General features: G+C 59.2%; 1 protein-coding gene across 1 annotated transcript; it reads left to right on the top strand.

Annotated features, from left to right (window-relative positions):
• Positions 1-12: 12 nt before the first annotated feature.
• unc119a (unc-119 homolog a (C. elegans)) lies at positions 13-10,646 on the top strand. Its single transcript, XM_052035489.1, has 5 exons — positions 13-913; positions 5,061-5,174; positions 7,189-7,291; positions 8,048-8,220; positions 10,501-10,646. Exons 1-5 carry the CDS (start codon positions 742-744, stop codon positions 10,611-10,613), a joined length of 675 nt encoding a protein of 224 aa, XP_051891449.1. The 5' UTR covers positions 13-741; the 3' UTR covers positions 10,614-10,646.
• The last annotated feature ends 8,656 nt before the right edge of the window (positions 10,647-19,302 follow it).

The raw sequence follows: 19,302 nt of genomic DNA, 5'->3' as shown, positions 1-19,302 counted from the left end.
ACCAGAGGACTGACAAGGTGCCGCGTCTCATGGGGCGGGGAACCGGCAGCTGTGAAACCCCCACCCACTGTGCAAGAACCAGGCAGTGGGTAGTAATTTGCAAATATGATTTGGGAGGAGAGCCTGTGTGCGTGGGTAGGTGAGCGTCTCCCTCCCCCCTCCCCCCGTGCAGTGCGGCGCTCCGTGCTCGATACATTGTAGCCAGTGGGGCCGCTCCGGAGAGCAGCCGAACGGAGCCCGGAGCGGATCAGGGGGGAGCAGAACCCGGAGCGGATCAGGGGGGAGCAGAACCCGGAGCGGATCAGGGGGAGCAGAACCCGGAGCGGATCAGGGGGAGCAGAGCCCGGAGCGGACCAGGGGGGAGCAGAGCCCGGAGCGGACCAGGGGGAAGCAGAACCCGGAGCGGATCGGGGGGAGTAGAACCGGAGCCCGGACCAGATCAGGGGGAGCAGAACCCGGAGCCCGGACCGGATCAGGGGGAGCAGATCAGGGGGAGCAGAACCCAGAGCCCGGACCGGATCAGGGGGAGCAGAACGCGGAGCCCGGGTCGAAGGGGGCGGAGGCCAGAACCCGAAGCTTGGACCGGATCAGGGGGAGCAGCGCCTGGACTAGGGGTAGCGGAGCCCGGAGTGGATCAGGGGGAGCGGATCCCAGAATCCGGAGCCGGGACCGGATCCCAGCCCGGGGGGAGCGGAGCCGGAGCGGCGGCGGCGGGGCTCGGCTCCGGGCCGACACTCGGACATGAGCGTTTCGAGCACCAGGACCCCGAACAGCGGCGCCCAGACACCGGAGGCGGTCGGCATGAAGGTGAAGTCGGCGCCGGAGGGGCTCCGGGTCACCACAGAGGAGGAGCTGCTGAAGAAGGAGAGGGTCACCCCCGACGATGTGTTGGGGCTGCAGAGGATCACCCAGAGTGAGTGCCGGGGGATGGGCTCCGGGGGATGGGACCGAGGGAGCGGGGCTCCGGGGGATGGGACCGGGGCTCCGGGGGTTGGGACCTGGGCTCCGGAGGATGGGACCGAGGGAGCGGGGGTCCGGGGGACGGGACCGAGGGAGCAGGCTCCGGGTCATAGGTCTGAGGGACTGTCCCAGGCGCAGTGGGAGCGTGGAGACCCCGGGTTTAGGGAGTGTTGGGATTTGGGTGTCAAGGTGGGGCTGGGGATACGCTTGACACCCATACATGAAACTCGATAAAGTGACAGCGGCTGGAGGGCACAATTTATCCTGGTTAAACTAGTGCTTTGCCCCACCTAACTACAGCGCAGATACCGTTTGTCACTGTATAACACCGGGGTACAGTACCGGTGGGCACGGGTCTGTCGCTGTATAACACCGGGGTACAGTACCGGTGGGGACGGGTCTGTCGCTGTATAACACCGGGGTACAGTACCGGTGGGGACGGGTCTGTCACTGTATAACACCGGGGTACGGTACCGGTGGGGATGGGTCTGTCACTGTATAACACCGGGTACAGTACCGGTGGGGACGGGTCTGTCGCTGTATAACACCGGGTACGGTACCGGTGGGGACGTATCTGTCACTGTATAACACTGGGGTACGGTACCGGTGGGGATGGGTCTGTCACTGTATAACACCGGGTACAGTACCGGTGGGGACGGGTCTGTCGCTGTATAACACCGGGGTACAGTACCGGTGGGGACGGGTCTGTCGCTGTATAACACCGGGTACGGTACCGGTGGGGACGTATCTGTCACTGTATAACACTGGGGTACAGTACCAGTGGGGATGGGTCTGTTGCTGTATAACACCGGGGTATGGTACTGGTGGGGACGGGTCTGTCCCTGTATAACACTGGGGTACGGTACCGGTGGGGATGGGTCTGTCACTGTATAACACCAGGGTACAGTACCAGTGGGGACAGGTCTGTCGCTGTATAACACCGGGGTACGGTACCGGTGGGGACGGGTCTGTCACTGTATAACACCGGGGTATGGTACCGGTGGGGACGGGTCTGTCGCTGTATAACACCGGGGTACAGTACCGGTGGGGACGGGTCTGTCGCTGTATAACACTGGGGTACAGTACAGGTGGGGACAAGACTGTCTCTGTATAATGGGGACGGGTCTATGAGTCGTGAATCTGTTAAACACTTGGTTAGTTTCTGCTTGACAACAAATGCCAGTTGATTCTCCCACAGTTTCCTCACTGCCAGGAGCTGGCGGTGACATCATTGGTTGAAACAGGAACATTGGGTTACATGTGCATGTGACACTGTGAGACACTTGCCACAGTGTCTGCAGCCCCTCTGCTGGAGTTTTGAGGGCAGAGCCAGGGTTCCCAGTCCAATGATTATTCCTGCTGGGGTCAGGTTGCCCTTTGGAAGGTCACTGGAAGGGTCCTTTGCCAAGAGTAGTCCCTCATGGTGGACAGCCTTGCCCACAGTCCATGCCCACACCCTGACTGCTACAGAAAAGTGATCAGCCACAGGAGCCAGGCCACTCATCCTCACTGACCGCCGATGTCCAGGGTGCTGAGGCCAGATGCCCTCCCCTTAGATCACCCCACTCGGTGTAAATGGAAAGTAAAGGTGTGGTCCTGTGACAGGTGTGTAACAACAGGCAAGGAGCCACAGGAATCACGGCTCCTGGCGATGCAGCTGAGGGAAGGTCCATCTTCATCCCAATGGAAGTTGTGTCCAGGGATGCTGGAGTCAGCTGACTTTCCAACAATGGAAGGAAAGAGTTTGGGGAGGAAATTGAACAAAGCCCTGTGTGTGTCTGTGATGAATGAGCCTTCTCCCTTCCTCAGCCAGCACCACCTCCACTTGTGCCATCCAGTCTCACTCCATCTCTGCCCTGCACAGACATCCCTTTGTTCTCCCCAGACCTCCCCTTCTTTGTCTCTTCCCCTGTCTTCAATTTCTAACGTCCTGGTTCTGATGAAAACACATCGACGTGAAGGGTTGGTTCTAATTCCATCCCTGCAGTTGCTGCCTGACCTGCTGAGCCTTCACAGCTTTACTTTGGATTCGCAGCATCTGCAGTATCTTGCGCTTTGATCTTGTGTGTGTGTGTGTGTGTGTGTGTCTGTCTGTCTGTCTGTCTGTCTGTCTGTGTCTGTCTGTGTGAGAGTCTCTGTGCGTGTCTGTCTGTGCTTGTCTGTGTGTGTGTCTGTGTGTGTGTCTGTGTGTGTGAGTGTGTGTCTGTGTGTGTGTCTGTGTGTGTGAGTGTGTGTCTGTGTGTGTGAGTGTGTCTCTGTGGAAGTGGACACTGAATAGAGACATCCTCTACTGTGGCAAATGCACACAGGACTGCTTTTCCAAGAGTGGCTGTTGGAAGGCCAACACACACCGACCGACTGACTGCGCAGGCAGACTGCATGGTGACCAGAGTGTGCTCAGTGTCAGGTCTTCTGGTGAAGTGGGTCATGTCTGTTCTAGTAGCACCAGAACAAGGTCTTGGGGTCAGAAGGGAAAGGGTTACCCAGTACCAGGCACGGTCTATCCAATAGGAATGTGGATACCCCCACCCCACCCCCCACGAGAGAGGGGGGATCTGACTCCTCGAGGGAAAAGTCAGGATGAGCGGGGGTGGAAGCCACCCAAACTCAGCTTCAGTGGCAGAGGTTGAAACTGTGGTCAGTCAGGCTGTGGAACCGTGGGACTGTGCAAAGGGTTTGAAGACAGCTCCGTCACTGCTGGAGGACAGAGTTTGGATAAAGCTGTGTGTAATCACCAGTTATAAATAACAGCTACTTAGCTGTGAGATTAGGCCGTGTCCCAGCAGGGCTGGAGCTGAGAGTGATACCTGCCGCTGGTTAACCCTTGGGAGTGCTGAAGCCACTGGCAGCCGGCTCGTCTCCCAACCACTGGATTAAATCAAAGTTCTGCAACACTCCTGCACGAGGTTGTGAATGATGGGAGATCATCCCTAGTGTTGGGTGGTGGGCCGTCTGGGAGAGTTCGGGAGGAGCTGGAAGCATTCACAGCCAAGTATGTACCGAGTGGATGATCCATCCCAGCTCCCTCCTGAGACCCCCAACCCCTACAGAATCCAGTCTCCCACCATGTTGATTCACCCCATGTGATATCACTGAAGAGCTGAGACATTGGACACAGCAAAGGCTATGGGACTGGGCAACACCCCCGCTGTGGTACTGAAGGTGGAGCTGTGAATGTTTCTGGTGTAGGAGGAGCCACCTCACTGCGTCCACGCCGACCAAACAACCTTCAGGTGAACCGCACCTTCCTGCCCTGGGTCTGTACCCCTGCAGGTCCCAGTACATATGATGAGCTTCTGCCTCACCAGCCTTTCAGTTGGTGAGTTCCAGGCTGCGATGCTGGCTGGGAGGTTTTCTCAGCTCCTTCAGTCCTTCTTCCATCTGTCTCAGAGCTACAGCCCCGTTTGAGGGCAGTGCCCCCTGCTGTTCACCCAATCCATGACTCTCTCACCTCAGTGAAACCTCCCGTCAGCCTCCTGGCCCGGAGAAAACCCCAGCCTGGACATCTCTCCTTGTACCTCAGCCCTGGACTGATCCTCGGAACCTCCTTTCACCCTCGCTTCTGTCTTGTGAGAGGTGAGAGCTGTGGTCTACTCTGCTCTTCTGTGCTGAGCCTTGACCAGTACACACGTGTCTGCTGTGCTGCTGTAACCACCTCTCTTGCTTGTATCCCCACCCTGGGGATGTGCACTGCAAGATCCTCCTGTCCCTCCGTGCAATCTAGGATGGATGAAATCCTCCCGAGTTAAATCGCTGCTAAACCAATTATCTGAAACCCAGCAGATGGGGTCAGTTAGAGTGGCATCACAGTCAGCACAGACATGGTGGGCCGAAGGGCCTGTTCCTGTGCCGTTCTATATTCTATCGGTCTGGGAGGTCCTGGTTGGGGTCTGGGAGGTCCTGGGCTGGGGCTGGAGTCCGAGAGTGACGGGCCTGGACAGGGCAGTGACTCTGGGGTTGGGTTTCTGCATTGTTGCTGTTTGGCTGCCAGTGTTGATTGATGTTTGTTCCCCCCCCTACCCCCACCCTCCTCCCCCCACCCCATCCCCATCCCCATCCCCACCCCACCTCACCCTCCTCCCCCCACCACTACCCCTCAGGGTACCTGTGTGCCCCTGAGGACAACGTTTACAACATTGATTTTACGAGGTTCAAGATACGGGACATGGAGTCGGGTGCCGTGCTGTTCGAGATCACCAAGCCCCCCTCCTCAGGTGAGTCATGGCTGCTCCCGTCCGAGAGATGGCTGTCGTCACGGCAACACCACTTGGCAGGAGATGGGATGCCTCTCCCTGAAGATGCCATGTCTGGGTGGGCAGTCTCTTGGGATGAGACAGTGGGCCAAAGGCAGTGTGGGATTCTGCTCACTCCCCAGGTACAATCAGAGCCACGGCGAGCCAGGAGCACCATGAGGGATCCATCTCCGCTCCCTCCCAACACCCCCATACAGGAGCCTGTTCCAGTCCAGTTACAGCACTGGCATCTACTCGACACCGTAGAACCCTGCCCAGGTACAACCTGTTCACAAAAAGCAGGACAAAGCCTCTCCGACTAATCACTGCCCAATCAGTGCACGCTCCATCTTCGGCAAAGTGATGCAGCGTGTCACCGACAATGTGATCCAGCGGGACCGCTCCCCAATTACCTGCTGTCCGATGCACCAGGACCACTGGGCTCCAGACCCCGTCACAGCCTGGGTCCAATCACGGACCAGAGCTGAACTCCAGCAGTGAGGTGAGGGGACTGCCCTCGACACCCGGCAGTGTTTGACCCAGTGTGGTACCCAGGGCCCCGGGTAAAGCTGAGGTCAGTGGGCATCGAGGGGAAACACTCCAGGGGCTGGAGTCAAACCTCACCCAGAGGAAGGTGGGTGTGGGAGTCAGAGATCAATCACCCCAGTCCCAGGACATCACTGCAGGAGTTCCTCAGGGCAGTGTCCTGGGCCCAGCCATCTTCAGCCGCCTCATCACTGACCTTCCGTCCATCAGAAGGCCAGAAGTGGGATGTTCACTGAAGACTGCACATTGTTCAATCTCACTCACAACTCCTCAGCAGATGACGCAGCAAGATCTGGACAGCATTCCAGCACTGGGTGATAAGTGGCCATAAAGATGGCAGGCAGTGACTTTCTCCAACGTGAGAGCATCTAACCATCTACCCTTAACATTCAATGGCTTGGAAACATATCACCATTCCTTCATCACTGGGTCTAATTCCTGGATTCCTCTACTCAAGAACACTGTGGGAACACCTTAAACATAGAACACTACAGCACAGTACAGGCCCTTCAGCCCATGATGTTGTGCCGACATTTTATCCTGCTCCATTATCTACCTAACCCTTCCCTCCCACATAGCCTCCATTTCCCTATCGTTAATGATCACCTGCACCAAACGGATCGCAGTGGCTGAAGAAGGTAGCTCACCCCTACTCTCTGAGAAGCAACAACTGCTGCCCTTGCTACTGAGGCCTGGATTGCAAACACTAAATAAATAAAAGACCCTGAGCAAAAACAAATTGGTTGTGGATCATTACCTTTTTTTTAACTATTCACACAAGGGGTGTGGGTTTCACAGGCTGAGCCAGCGTTAGTCGCCCGTCCCTAGTTGCTCCTGAGAAGGTGGCGGTGAGCTGCCTGCTTGAACCTCTGCAGTCCCTGAGGTGTGGGTGTACTCACAGTGCTGTTCGTGGGGGGGGGGGGGGTGGTTCCAGGACTTTGACCCAGTGATGGTGGAGGAATGGTGATATATTCCCAAGTCAGGATGGGGTGTGGGTGGCAGGGCTGCTCCCAGGGGGTGGTGTCCCCCGGGCTTCTGCTGCCCTGGTCCTTCCAGCTGGGAGAGGTGGTGGGTTTGGAAGGTGCTGTCTAAGGGGTCTCAGTGAGTTGCTGCAGTGCGTCCTGTAGATGGTCCACACTGCTGCTGCTGTGTGTGGGTGGTGGGGTGAGTGAGTGAGTGGGTGTGGATGGGGTGTCTGTCGAGTGGGCTGCTATGGTGTCGAGCTTCTTGGTGTGGTACCTCCTACCACGTCACCAGCCCAGGACCTGAAGCCTCAGCTGCTCCGGACCCTCAGCACCGCTCCTGGGGCACTGCCGTTGGGAGGGGGAGTTGGGTCCACCCTGCCCTCTGCAGTAAATCCTTGCCCATTCCCCGGTCTGGGGCTGGGTTCCCCTCAGGATCATTACACACTGCAGATCTCCTGCTAACTCCGAGCTGTGGTCTGTTGCAGAGCGGGAGCAGGGCGACCGGAAGGAGGCCGATGGCAACGCGGGACGGTTTGTGCGCTACCAGTTCACGCCGGCCTTTCTGCGGCTGCGCCAGGTCGGAGCCACGTGAGTCCAGGCTGACCGCCGACCCCTGACCCCAGAGCGTGGGAGGAAGGTCCTCATAGGATCACTGACCTGTGGCTCCAGCTCTCTGTGAGGGAGCAGGGGGATATGGGCTGGCCAAACAGGACAGAGTGTGGGAGGAGGCAAGGCTGGTGGGCACGCTGGAGGGAGAGACTGCTCACCAGGTGCGACACAAACTGCAACAGCTGGGTATCTGACGGAGCCCTGAGGGCTGTAACTTGTCCAGGGGACAACGAGGTGCCAATTCTGGAGCTCATTGCAGGAGGCCACAGACAGTTGTTGTCTGAATGCATGTGTTTGTGATGCTGTCACTGTACCTGTACCTCACCTGTACCTCACCTGTACCTGTACCTCACTGTACCTGTACCTCACCTGTACCTGCCCATACCTGTACCTCATCTCACCTATACCTCACCGTACCTGAACCTCACCGTGCCTGTACCTCACTGTACCTGTGCACATGACTGTCATCTCAACCTGACTAGAGGGTCAGGGACAGACTGGGCTGGAGCGAGAACATGAACTTGGGACCACTCTGGACTGTATGGAGGTGTCCTACCTAACATTCACACATGCTCCTTAACCTTGCTCCACGGGGAGGGCCGCCCCTCCTGCAGTATGGCGCTACCCAGCTCGGGATTTGGAGCTCCACCCCAGGGAGGGGCTCAGAGCATCAGATGGTGGGTGCTGGCCTTGTGATATTCTGCCGGGTGACCGTTCTATTCCTCCTCTCACTAGGGTGGAGTTCACTGTGGGTGACAAACCCATCAACAACTTCCGAATGATCGAGAGGCACTACTTCCAGGACCAGCTGCTCAAGAGCTTTGACTTTGAGTTTGGTTTCTGCATTCCCAGCAGCAAGAACACGTGTGAGCACATCTACGACTTCCCCCCGCTGTCCGAGGAGCTGAGTGAGTATGTCTGGGCTGTCTGCCTTCTCCGGCACCTCCCCCTCACTCTGCCCACAGTCTAGTGCAGATGGCAGAGCAGTCAGCCAGGAGGAGGCCCTTCAGCCCCTCAGCTTGGTCGGGCATTCAACCTGTACCCTCGGCCTACACTTGGTTTGCTCATCCTTTGCCCCCTTGCCCAACAAAGGTCATTGACTGGCCACCAGCCTCCCCTCCTGTTGAGGGAGACTCTCTGTTTCCAGCAAGGGTGCACCTGAACCCTCAGCATAGAGTGGGGAGCATGGGTAACAGGCCATTTGGCCCATCTTGTTTGTGCTGACCAATTTGCTTACCTGACCTACTCCCATGTCCCTCTAAACCTTCCCTATCCAGGTACCTGTTCAAACGTGTAATTGTCCCCACCTCTACCACTTCCTCTGACAGCTCGTTCCACACACCCACCACCCACTGGGTGAGAAAGTTGACCTCAGGACCCCTTTAAACCTTTCCGCTCTCACCTTAAACCTGTGCTCTCTAGTTTTAGACTCCCCGACCCTGGGAAAAAGATGGTGACCACCCACCTTATCCAAGCCCATCATGAGTTTATAAACCCCTGGAGGAGATAATTCCTGGGATATTTCACAACACCTGAGTTTGATTCCTGTTCTCAACATTCCAGAAATCCCAAACCCAGTCCTGGGAAACCCATCCAGGCAGCTGAACCCTTTCATTGCCTCAGAAGTTTCCCAGCAGCTGCCAGTGCAGACAGTGCCTACTGCCCGGTGCCCCCTGTTCCTGGGGTCCAATGGTCCCGAGAAAGTGAGCCCCTGACCCGTTGTGGCCATTTCCAAATCTGCAATTCAGGTTTTACTAAACTGCTGGTGTCAGTGCGGAATGAGCCCGGGGGGTGTTAGAACCCCACCCTCACCGTGACTCCAGTCCACAACAAGGTGGTTGACCCTCTGGGTGATATCCTGGCCCTGTGGGGGGGAGAACAGCCTGTCCAACCCCTCCCTGGACCTAGAGAGTGACTGTGTCAGGGTCCCAGCCTGGAATAGACGGGCTCCACATATCCTGCCTGGGTAGTCGACAGCCCAGCGGTGTTAACACTGAAGTCTCCGACTTCCAGTAACTGCTCCCCCCTGTCCCTCTTCTCCCTCCACCGGCCCCCATCACCCTGTCTCTTTCCCCTCCCCCACCTTCTCCAACTGCCCGTCACCCACCCCCCCACCAGTTCCCCTCCCCACCTCCCTCCACACTCTACCTTCCTCTCCTATCAGATTTCACCATCTTCAGCCCTCTGTCACCTCCACACCCATCCCCTCCCTCACCCCAATCCACCCATCCCCTCCCCTCCCCATCTGCCCATCCCCTCCCTCACCCCAATCCACCCATCCCCTCCCCTCCCCATCTGCCCATCCCCTCCCTCACCCCAATCCACCCATCCCCTCCCCTCCCCACTGCCCATCCCTTCCCTCACCCCAATCCACCCATCCCCTCCCCTCCCCATCTGCCCATCCCCTCCCTCACCCCAATCCACCCATCCCCTCCCCTCCCCACTGCCCATCCCCTCCCTCACCCCAATCCACCCATCACCTGCCAGCTCCTGACACCATTCCCCTCCCCTCTCTCTCTCCAGTCCTGATGAAGGGTCTCAACCAGAACCACCCACTGTCCATTTCCCCCCTCAGACGCTGCCCGACCCGCTGAGTTCCTCCAGCAGATTGGGTGTTGCTCCCGGTTCCAGCAGCTGTCATTTCTGTGGCCCCTGGATGGTCGGTGACCGGTTGTGGCGGGCGAGAAGGTCATGGGGCCTGGTCCCTTTCCCTGTGAAGTGTTGTGTCGGCGGGGTGTCTGGTTCCTTGGGACAGTTCCGGCTGATTCTGTGTCCCCCCCCCCCCCACCCCCCCCGCCCCCGTCCTCTGGGTCCTTCCACAGCCCCAGTGAAGCTATCTCCCTCACCTCCGGAGCTTCAGACCTCTGTCCCCTGACCTTGAACCCTCTCCCCTGGGAGCAGCTCCCCTCTGTCCCCCTCTCCACGGCGGGATGCTCCTCCCTCCCCCAGTCCAGTGAACCCTCCCCCCCCCCCCCCCTTTCAGGGATGGGACGCAATGATCCAACTGTGGCCTGGCTGGTGGGACTGGGGGCAGGGATCCGGGGCGGGGGGGGGGTGATCTCCGGGGGCCGGACCCCTCTGCACAGACTCGATGGGGCGAATGGCCTCCCGTGTCCCGTCGATTCCACCAGGTGGCTTCAGCGAGTCAGAGGCGCTTTCTAAATGCAGCTGTTCCTTCCTGCCCGCAGTTCGGGACATGGTGAGCCGACCCTACCAGACCCGCTCCGACAGCTTCTACTTCGTGGACAACCAGTTGGTGATGCACAACAAGGCGGACTACTCGTACGGGAACGGCCCCTGAGGTGCCCGGGAGCCCGGCGCCAGACCGCACGGCAGTGCGGGGAGTCTCGGTGATCGACCCCGTCCCCCGCTCCGGCTGCAGCTGCTCGGGAATTGGCCCGGGGACGCACCGGGAGTTACCGGGCGCGACCGATCACTCCCGGGCCGCCCGCCTTGTTCCGTTAGCCGGTGATCGGCTCCGGGCTGGAGGTGAGGTTCCCCCGGCACTGGGCCGGGTCCCTGAGCCCGGACCCTCCCACACACATCTGGGACCGACACCCCCACATCTGGGGCACGTTCTCCCCTCGCCCCCCACATCTGGGACACGCTCCCTCCCTTCAGCCGTGTAAACCCGAGACGTCTCCATCCCGAGGTCTGTGTCCCCTTGTGGGCTCGGTGCCCGGTAACACCCTGAACACTCAGCGGCTCCCTCCGAGCGCCCCGCCGTGTCTGCCCTTGGGCGGGGCCGGGGAATCACAGCAGAGAACCAGGCCCTTCGGCCCAATTCGTCTATGCTGACCAAGGTGCCATTGGCCCGCGATTGGCCCATATCCCTCGAAAACTTTCCTATCCCCCAACCTGTCTAAATGTCCCTTACACGCTGTAACTGTACCCCGCTCCGTCACCTCCTCCGGCAGCTTGTTCCCTGCCCCCAGGTGAAAGAGTTGCCCCTCGGGTCCCCCCCCCCCCGCCCCGCCCCGCCCCACCCGGGTCACGGTGCTCAGTCTGACGGCCCATTTCGTGAGGTTCTTGGCCGACGGGCTCAGGGGCAGCTTCACAAACGTTAAATTGTTGGTGACCCCAGTTCTGGCGGTGTCGGGGGTGTTGTAGGGCCGGACCCTCGCTGTTACCCGGCCTGAGGCGCAGTTACCTCCTCGGGCAGGGCCGCTGAGTCCGAGGAGGCAGCGGGTCCGGGCCGCTCCAGCTGCGGCCCCACCGGTGGGTTGTGAAGGATTGAACACCCCCGCGGTGCAGAAACCTCTCAACCTGCCCCTGAAATCCATTCCAGTTCCCGGTGCTCCCACCCCCGAGCCCGTGCCCTCGCCGGGGGCTCTGCTCACCGTCAGCCCCAACGGAGCGTCGCCGAGTCACTGGAGCGCAGCTCGGCGCTCCCTCACACCCGCGCTCCCTCTCACCCCGCTCCCTCACACACCCGCTCCCTCTCACCCCGCTCCCTCACACCCCGCTCCCTCTCACCCGCGCTCCCTCTCACCCGCGCTCCCTCACACCCCGCTCCCTCTCACCCGCGCTCCCTCTCACCCCGCTCCCTCACACCCCGCTCCCTCTCACCCCGCTCCCTCACACCCCGCTCCCTCACACCCCGCTCCCTCACACCCCGCTCCCTCTCACCCCGCTCCCTCACACACCCGCTCCCTCTCACCCCGCTCCCTCTCACCCCGCTCCCTCACACCCCGCTCCCTCTCACCCCGCTCCCTCTCACCCCGCTCCCTCTCACCCCGCTCCCTCACACCCCGCTCCCTCACACCCCGCTCCCTCTCACCCCGCTCCCTCACACACCCGCTCCCTCTCACCCCGCTCCCTCTCACCCGCGCTCCCTCTCACCCCGCTCCCTCACACCCCACTCCCTCACACCCCGCTCCCTCTCACCCCGCTCCCTCTCACCCGCGCTCCCTCTCACCCCGCTCCCTCACACACCCGCTCCCTCTCACCCCGCTCCCTCTCACCCGCGCTCCCTCTCACCCCGCTCCCTCTCACCCCACTCCCTCACACACCCGCTCCCTCTCACCCCGCTCCCTCACACACCCGCCCCCTCACACCCCGCTCCCTCTCACCCCGCTCCCTCACACACCCGCTCCCTCTCACCCGCGCTCCCTCTCACCCCGCTCCCTCACACACCCGCCCCCTCATCCAAATACTTGCATCGGGAGATGGCTCAGGTAGCCGGGGGTTGGGGGGGGGGGGGGTTGTGGGGGGGGGGTGGTGAGGGGAGGGGAGGGGGTTCGCCACCTTTCAAGCCCCGATTAACCAGGGCAGTATCTGCGCCTATTTCTGTTTTAGCTCCACTGAGCGGGGCAGAGGTCCGGCCAACCGATTCGCTCGGTTAGAAAGTTAACGTAACCAGTGAACCTGCCCGGCTCCCGGCCCCCTCTGGGGGTGGACTGGGTGGCGGGAGGAGGGGGTGGGGAGCAGAAATTAGAGGGCGCGTTAGTTCACGCGTTGCAAACAGTGTCACAGTATGTAACCCGCTAGAACGGGCCGGGGTCCGGGCGGGCGAACCTTCTGCGCCGCGTGTCCGGGGGGAGGGGCTGCCCTGTGTCCTGGGGTGGGTGGGATGGCGGTGTTGGGGGGGGAGAGTGCTCCACGGGCACGGTGCACGGGGACCCCGGTGTCGCGGGCAGGTCCTGCCGTGGACACAGACGGTGATTGTGGAATTAGGACAAATAAAGACGCGCCGTGTTCACACTGCCCGGGTCTCCTGTGGTCGGTCGCTGCCGCCTCTGGCGGACCCGCATTCACCGCTCTGCCCACAGCCGCCGCCCCACACGCCGCGTGTCCGGGGAGGGAGGGGGGGGGGGAAGCGGAGGGGCTCCCAAACTCTTCTGTAACAGTCCGAGAGCGGCCCCGGGGCTCCACCTCCAACGGAACCAGTCGCGTCCCCAGCTCGTCCCGCACCGGACAACCATTGGCTGAGACCCCAATCCTTCTCCCCTCATTGACCTTCTCTCTGTCTCTCCCCCCCCCCCCCCCACTGTCTCTCCCGGACCTCTGTCTCTCCTCCCACCCCCCCCCCCCAACTGTCTCTCCCGGACCTCTGTCTCCCCCCCCCCCTCTCTCCCGGACCTCTGTCTCTCCCCCCCCCCCCCACTGTCTCTCCCGGACCTCTGTCTCCCCCCCCCCCACTGTCTCTCCCGGACCTCTGTCTCTCCCCCCCCCCCCCACTGTCTCTCCCGGACCTCTGTCTCTCCTCCCCCCCACTGTCTCTCCCGGACCTCTGTCTCTCCCCCCCCCCCCCCACTGTCTCTCCCGGACCTCTGTCTCTCCCCCCCCCCACTGTCTCTCCCGGACCTCTGTCTCTCCTCCCCCCCCCCCCACTGTCTCTCCCGGACCTCTGTCTCTCCCCCCCCCCCCACTGTCTCTCCCGGACCTCTGTCTCCCCCCCCCCCACTGTCTCTCCCGGACCTCTGTCTCTCCCCCCCCCCCCACTGTCTCTCCCGGACCTCTGTCTCCCCCCCCCCCCCCACTGTCTCTCCCGGACCTCTGTCTCTCCTCCCCCCCCCCCCAGTGTCTCTCCCGGACCTCTGTCTCTCCTCCCCCCCACTGTCTCTCCCGGACCTCTGTCTCTCCCCCCCCCCCCCCACTGTCTCTCCCGGACCTCTGTCTCTCCTCCCCCCCACTGTCTCTCCCGGACCTCTGTCTCTCCTCCCCCCCACTGTCTCTCCCGGACCTCTGTCTCCCCCCCCCCCCACTGTCTCTCCCGGACCTCTGTCTCTCCCCCCCCCCCACTGTCTCTCCCGGACCTCTGTCTCTCCTCCCCCCCCCCCCCAGTGTCGCTCCCGGACCTCTGTCTCCCCCCCCCCACTGTCTCTCCCGGACCTCTGTCTCTCCTCCCCCCCACTGTCTCTCCCGGACCTCTGTCTCCCCCCCCCCCCCCCACTGTCTCTCCCGGACCTCTGTCTCTCCCCCCCCCCCCCACTGTCTCTCCCGGACCTCTGTCTCCCCCCCCCCACTGTCTCTCCCGGACCTCTGTCTCTCCTCCCCCCCCCCCCCCAGTGTCTCTCCCGGACCTCTGTCTCCCCCCCCCCCCACTGTCTCTCCCGGACCTCTGTCTCCCCCCCCCCCCCCACCACTATCTCTCCCGGACCTCTGTCTCCCCCCCCCCCCACTGTCTCTCCCGGACCTCTGTCTCACCCCCCCCCCCACATTCACTGACCCTCCCCCCTCTTCCTGACCTCGCCGCATTTCGCGGGGATGTGACTGACACAATTGCTAGGCGCAGATTGGATGGTTGAATGGCCTCCGGTGCCGGTTCTACGTGAAGCGGGGCGCCGCTCCCTTCCGACCCGGGGAAGGAGGCACCGTTCGCCCGTGGCGCGCACGGGGAGCCCCCGGTATCAGTGCCCGACCGGGGGAGGCTGCGGGCTCCTGCCGCCCGTGATTCACTCCTCCCGCGGGGGGAGATCAACGTTAAACCGAGCGGCGGGTCTCAGACCTCGGCCCGGCAGCCCAGGGCGTGGGGGGGTTTCTGGTTCAACCGTCACACGCCGCACCACGGTCACACACCCTCACACTCAGGGTCCCACACCGGCACACTGACAGTCTCACACCGATACAGTCTTCCACAGTCACACACCGACACACCAGTCACAGACACACGCATATTGACAGTCTCACACTGACACACACTCACACACACACACACTGACACTCTGACGCACATACAGGGACACTGACACACACGGTGTCACACACTCACACACACACACACACGGTGTCACACACACAGGCACACACGATGTCACGCACACACACACTGACACTCTCTCTCTCTCTCACACACACACAGAGGCACACACGATGTCACACACACTGACACTCTCTCTCTCACACACACACACAGGCACACACGGTGTCACACACACACACACACTGACACTCTCTCTCTCACACACACACACAGGCACACACGGTGTCACACACACACACACACTGACACTCTCTCTCTCTCTCTCACACACACACACACACACACAGGCACACACGGTGTCACACGCTCTGACAGAAGCACTGTCGCTGAGCACGGGTGAATGCATCGTGCCCGCACAGGGCGCGGTGGAGCCGCTCCCACGGTGTACAACAGTGTGCGGCGGCAGTTTACTGCGTCCGCCACCCTCCGTGTTCCAGCCCTTTGTCGGAGGAGGGGCAGGTTTAACTGGCTGGACGTGTGGAAGGTGGGCTGAGTGCAGTCAGTGAGATGCCGGCAGCCCCGGCTTCTGGAACATTCTGCCCTGGCTGCTCTACATCACACGCCAGCACGGCTCGGTGCGGCTACAGACGGTCAACAGAGGGAGAGAGAGACGGCCGCTGCTGCAATGTGGAGAACAAACTGCCGGATCCGCAGGGAGCGGCAGCACCGGAGCGCTGCTCGGCGCTCCCTCACACACCCGCACTGGTATCCCCACAGTTCAGGCCCCGATCAACCAGCGCAGCATAGAACAGCACGGGACAGGCCATTCGGCCCACGCTGCTTTGTACCGATCTTGATGCCAATTTATACTAAATGCCCTCCTGTGTATCATCCACATCCCCCCATTCCCCTCTTATTCATGTGTCTGTCTAAAAGCCTCTTACGCTTCACCAAACTGCCTGCTCCCACTGCTACCCCTGGTGACCCATTCCAGACACCCACCGCTCTCTGCATAAAAAAACTTGCCCCTCACGTTGCCTTTAAACTTCCCCCTCTATCCTTAAAAGTATATCCTCTGGTGTTTGACATTTCTACCCTGGGGAACAGACTCTGACTGCCTCCCCTATCTATGCCTCTCAACTTTAACAACCTCTATCAGATCTCCCCTCAGCCTCTGACACTAAGAACAAGTCTGTCCACCCTCTCCTTATAGCTCATACCCTCTAATCCAGGCAGCATCCTGGTGAACCTCTTCTGCACCCTCTCCAAAGCCTCCACATCCTTCCTGTAATGGGGTGACCAGAACTGCACACAACACTCCAAGTGTGGTCTGACTTCCTTACTCTTATGCTCGACACCCTACAATGAAGGCAAGTGTTGCACATGCCCTCCTCACCACCTTATCCACGCGTAGTGACTTTCAGTGAATGATGGACCTGGACCCCAAGATCCCTCTGTACCTCAGTGCTATGAAGGGGCCTACCGTTAACTGTATACCTTCTCCTTTTATTTGCACTCCCGAAGTGCAACACCTCACACTTGCTTGGATTAAACTCCATCTGCCACTTCTCTGCCCATATCTGTAACGGATCTATAAGCCGCTGTAATCTCTGATAGTCCTTTACACTGTCCACACCTCCACCAATCTTGGTGTCATCTGCAAACTTTCTAATCCACCCGTCTATATTTTCATACATCACAAGCAACAGAGGTCCCAGCACTGATCCTGCAGATCACCACTGGCCACAGACCTCCAGCCAGAATAACACCCCTCCACCACTGCCCTCTGTCTTCTGTGGACAAGACAGTTCCGAATCCAAACTTGCAATTCACCCTGGATCCCCTGCACCTTTATCTTCTGAGTCAACCTACCACGAGGGACCTTATCAAATGCCTCACTACAGTCCATGTAGATAATGTCCACTGTCTTCCCCTCGTCAAGCACCTCTGTCACCTCCTCAAAGACATGACCTGCCCCATACAAAGCCATGCTGACTGTCCCCAAGCAGGTCATGCCTTTCCAAATGTGCAGAAATCCTATCGCTCAGTAACCTCTTCAAAAGCTTCCCTGCCACTGACCTGAGGCTCACGGGGCTATAGTTACCTGGATTATCCCTATTTCCCTTCTTGAAATAAGGCACAGTTGCTGCTGCTCTCCGGTCTCCTGGAACCTCGCCTGTTGCTAGTGAGGACACAAAGATCTTTGTCAAAGCCCCAGCAATCTCCTGACTTGCTTCTTTTAATATTGAGATTGATGCCATCAGGGCATGTGAACTTACCCTCCTCAGAAGACCCAGCACATGAGCTTGCCCTGTACAGACCCTGTGCATGGTATGAGGGCAGACAGATCAGGTATTTCCAAGAACACCAAGGCTGGAAAAGAAATTGAATGAGACCTAGCCAAGATATTTGCATCAGGGGAGGTGCCACAGAGGGTGGGAAATTCTGTGCCTCAGAGCTGCAAAGAAAAACCTGAACTATATACCAGCAAGCCCAACATCTGTAGTAGGCAAGTCACTGGAGAAGACTGAGGAATAAGATAAACATTCATCTGGAAAGACAGGGGTTAATTCCAGGTTGTCGGCACGATGTTGTGCATGGAAGATCACTTCTTACAAACTCATTTCGGTTGATTAAGTGACAAAGGTCGATGAGGGCATGGCCGTAGATGTCACCTCTCTGGACTTCAGCAAGGCCTTTCATAAGTTCTGACATGGTAGGCTGCTCCAAGGTCAGATCGCCTGGAATCCAGGGAGAGTTAACTAGTTGGGCACACGGTTGTCTTGATGGCAGGAGGCAGAGGGTGATGGTGGAAGGTTCCTTCTCAGTCTGGAGGCCTGTGACCAGTGGTGTGCGTCAGGAGTTGGTGCTGGGCCCATTGTTGTTTGTCATTTGTCAATCACTTGATGAGAATGTACAAGGTATGGTTAGTAAGTTTGCAGATGACACCCAAACATTGACTGTGAAGGTTTTCAAAAATTATAGGGCTGTCTTGGTCAGCTGGGTAAGGGGTCCGGGGAATGGCAAAGGGTGTTTAATTCAGATAAGTACCAGGTGCTAAATTTTGGAAAGTCAAATTAAGGCAGGACTTTCCACAGTGAATAGCATGTCCCTGGGGAGTGTTGTAGGACAGAGGGACCTTGGAGTTCAGGTACATGGTCCCCTGGAAGTACAGAGACAGGGAGATGGTGGTGAAGGCTTTTGGCACACTGGCCTTCATCAGTCAAGGCACTGAGTACAGAAGTAGGGAGGTTATGTTGCAGTTGTACAGGGTGCTGGTGAGGCCACACGTCTTCAGTTTTGGTCACTCTGCTATAGGAAAGGTGTTATTAAACTGGAAAGAGTGCAGAGGAGATTTAAGAGAATGTTGCCAGCACTCGAGTTATAGGGAGAGGTTGGACAGGCTGGGACTTTGTTCCTTAGAGCAAAGGAGACTGAGGGATGATCTTATAGAGGTGAATAAAATCATGAGGGGCATAGACAGGGTGAATGCACTCAGTCTTTTTCCCAGGGTTGGGGAAGCAAGAACCAGAGGCATAGGTTTACTGTGAGATGGGAGAGATTTAATAAGCAATTTTAAAAAAACACAAAAGGATGGTGTGTGGACTGAGCTGCCAGAGGAAGTGGTTGAGGCAGGTACAACAACAACTTTTAGAAGACACTTGGACAGGTCCATGGATAGGAAAGGTTTAGAAGGTTATGGGCCATACACAGGACAATGGGACTAGCTTGGATGGGGCATCTTGGTCAGCATGGACCAGTTGGGCTGAAGGGCCATTTCCATGCCGTGTGACTATGACAAAGACAGGAGAGGGGAGATGGGGTTGGGGAAGCTCCTTGATTGGGGGGGGGGGCGCGGGGGGGGTGGTCAGGCATGGAGGCCTCTTCATCCAGGTCAACTGGAGGCTGCCGAGGCCTAAGTGCAGAGGGGCAGAGGGGCAAGTAAAGCTTTGTTCACCGACAGACCCAGCTGACCTGGGCCAGGCCATGGTTGGGCCGGGAGTTCTCTGGTGTTGAACTTAGATACACAGTCCTTGCTGAGGGGAGAGACGTAGGTTTGCAACCCCACCCCAGCAACCTCGCAGCCTGTTTGGCCTCCAGTCTTCTGCCCTCACCCACCAACATTATATACAAGGAGGGTCCTTCACCTCAGAAGGAAGCCCCTCCTTCCTCTCCCCCACTACAAGGGAGATGGTGGAACTGTGACCTTCCCCCCCCCCCACCAGCTCACTGATTGGTGGATTGGGAGCACCTGACTCCAATTAGCTGAGACCAAGCCAGGCCTCCAGCCCAGGGGTCAAAGGTGTTCCATCGGGGTGAAGCAAGTGGCCCTGAAGCAGGTTCA

Source organism: Pristis pectinata, chromosome 21 (assembly GCF_009764475.1).
Source record: "Pristis pectinata isolate sPriPec2 chromosome 21, sPriPec2.1.pri, whole genome shotgun sequence".
NCBI classification, from domain to species: domain Eukaryota; kingdom Metazoa; phylum Chordata; class Chondrichthyes; order Rhinopristiformes; family Pristidae; genus Pristis; species Pristis pectinata.
The sequence above is the reverse complement of the archived record's forward strand: the minus strand, read 5'-3'. Positions and strand labels throughout refer to the sequence as shown.

Excerpts from the sequence above, each read along its gene's own strand:
- unc119a (XM_052035489.1), top strand. The coding sequence starts at position 742 with ATGAGCGTTTCGAGCACCAGGACCCCGAACAGCGGCGCCCAGACACCG. Across the intron at positions 5,175-7,188 it reads CACCAAGCCCCCCTCCTCAG|AGCGGGAGCAGGGCGACCGG; the intron begins GTGAGTCATGGC and ends GGTCTGTTGCAG. Across the intron at positions 7,292-8,047 it reads CTGCGCCAGGTCGGAGCCAC|GGTGGAGTTCACTGTGGGTG; the intron begins GTGAGTCCAGGC and ends TCCTCTCACTAG.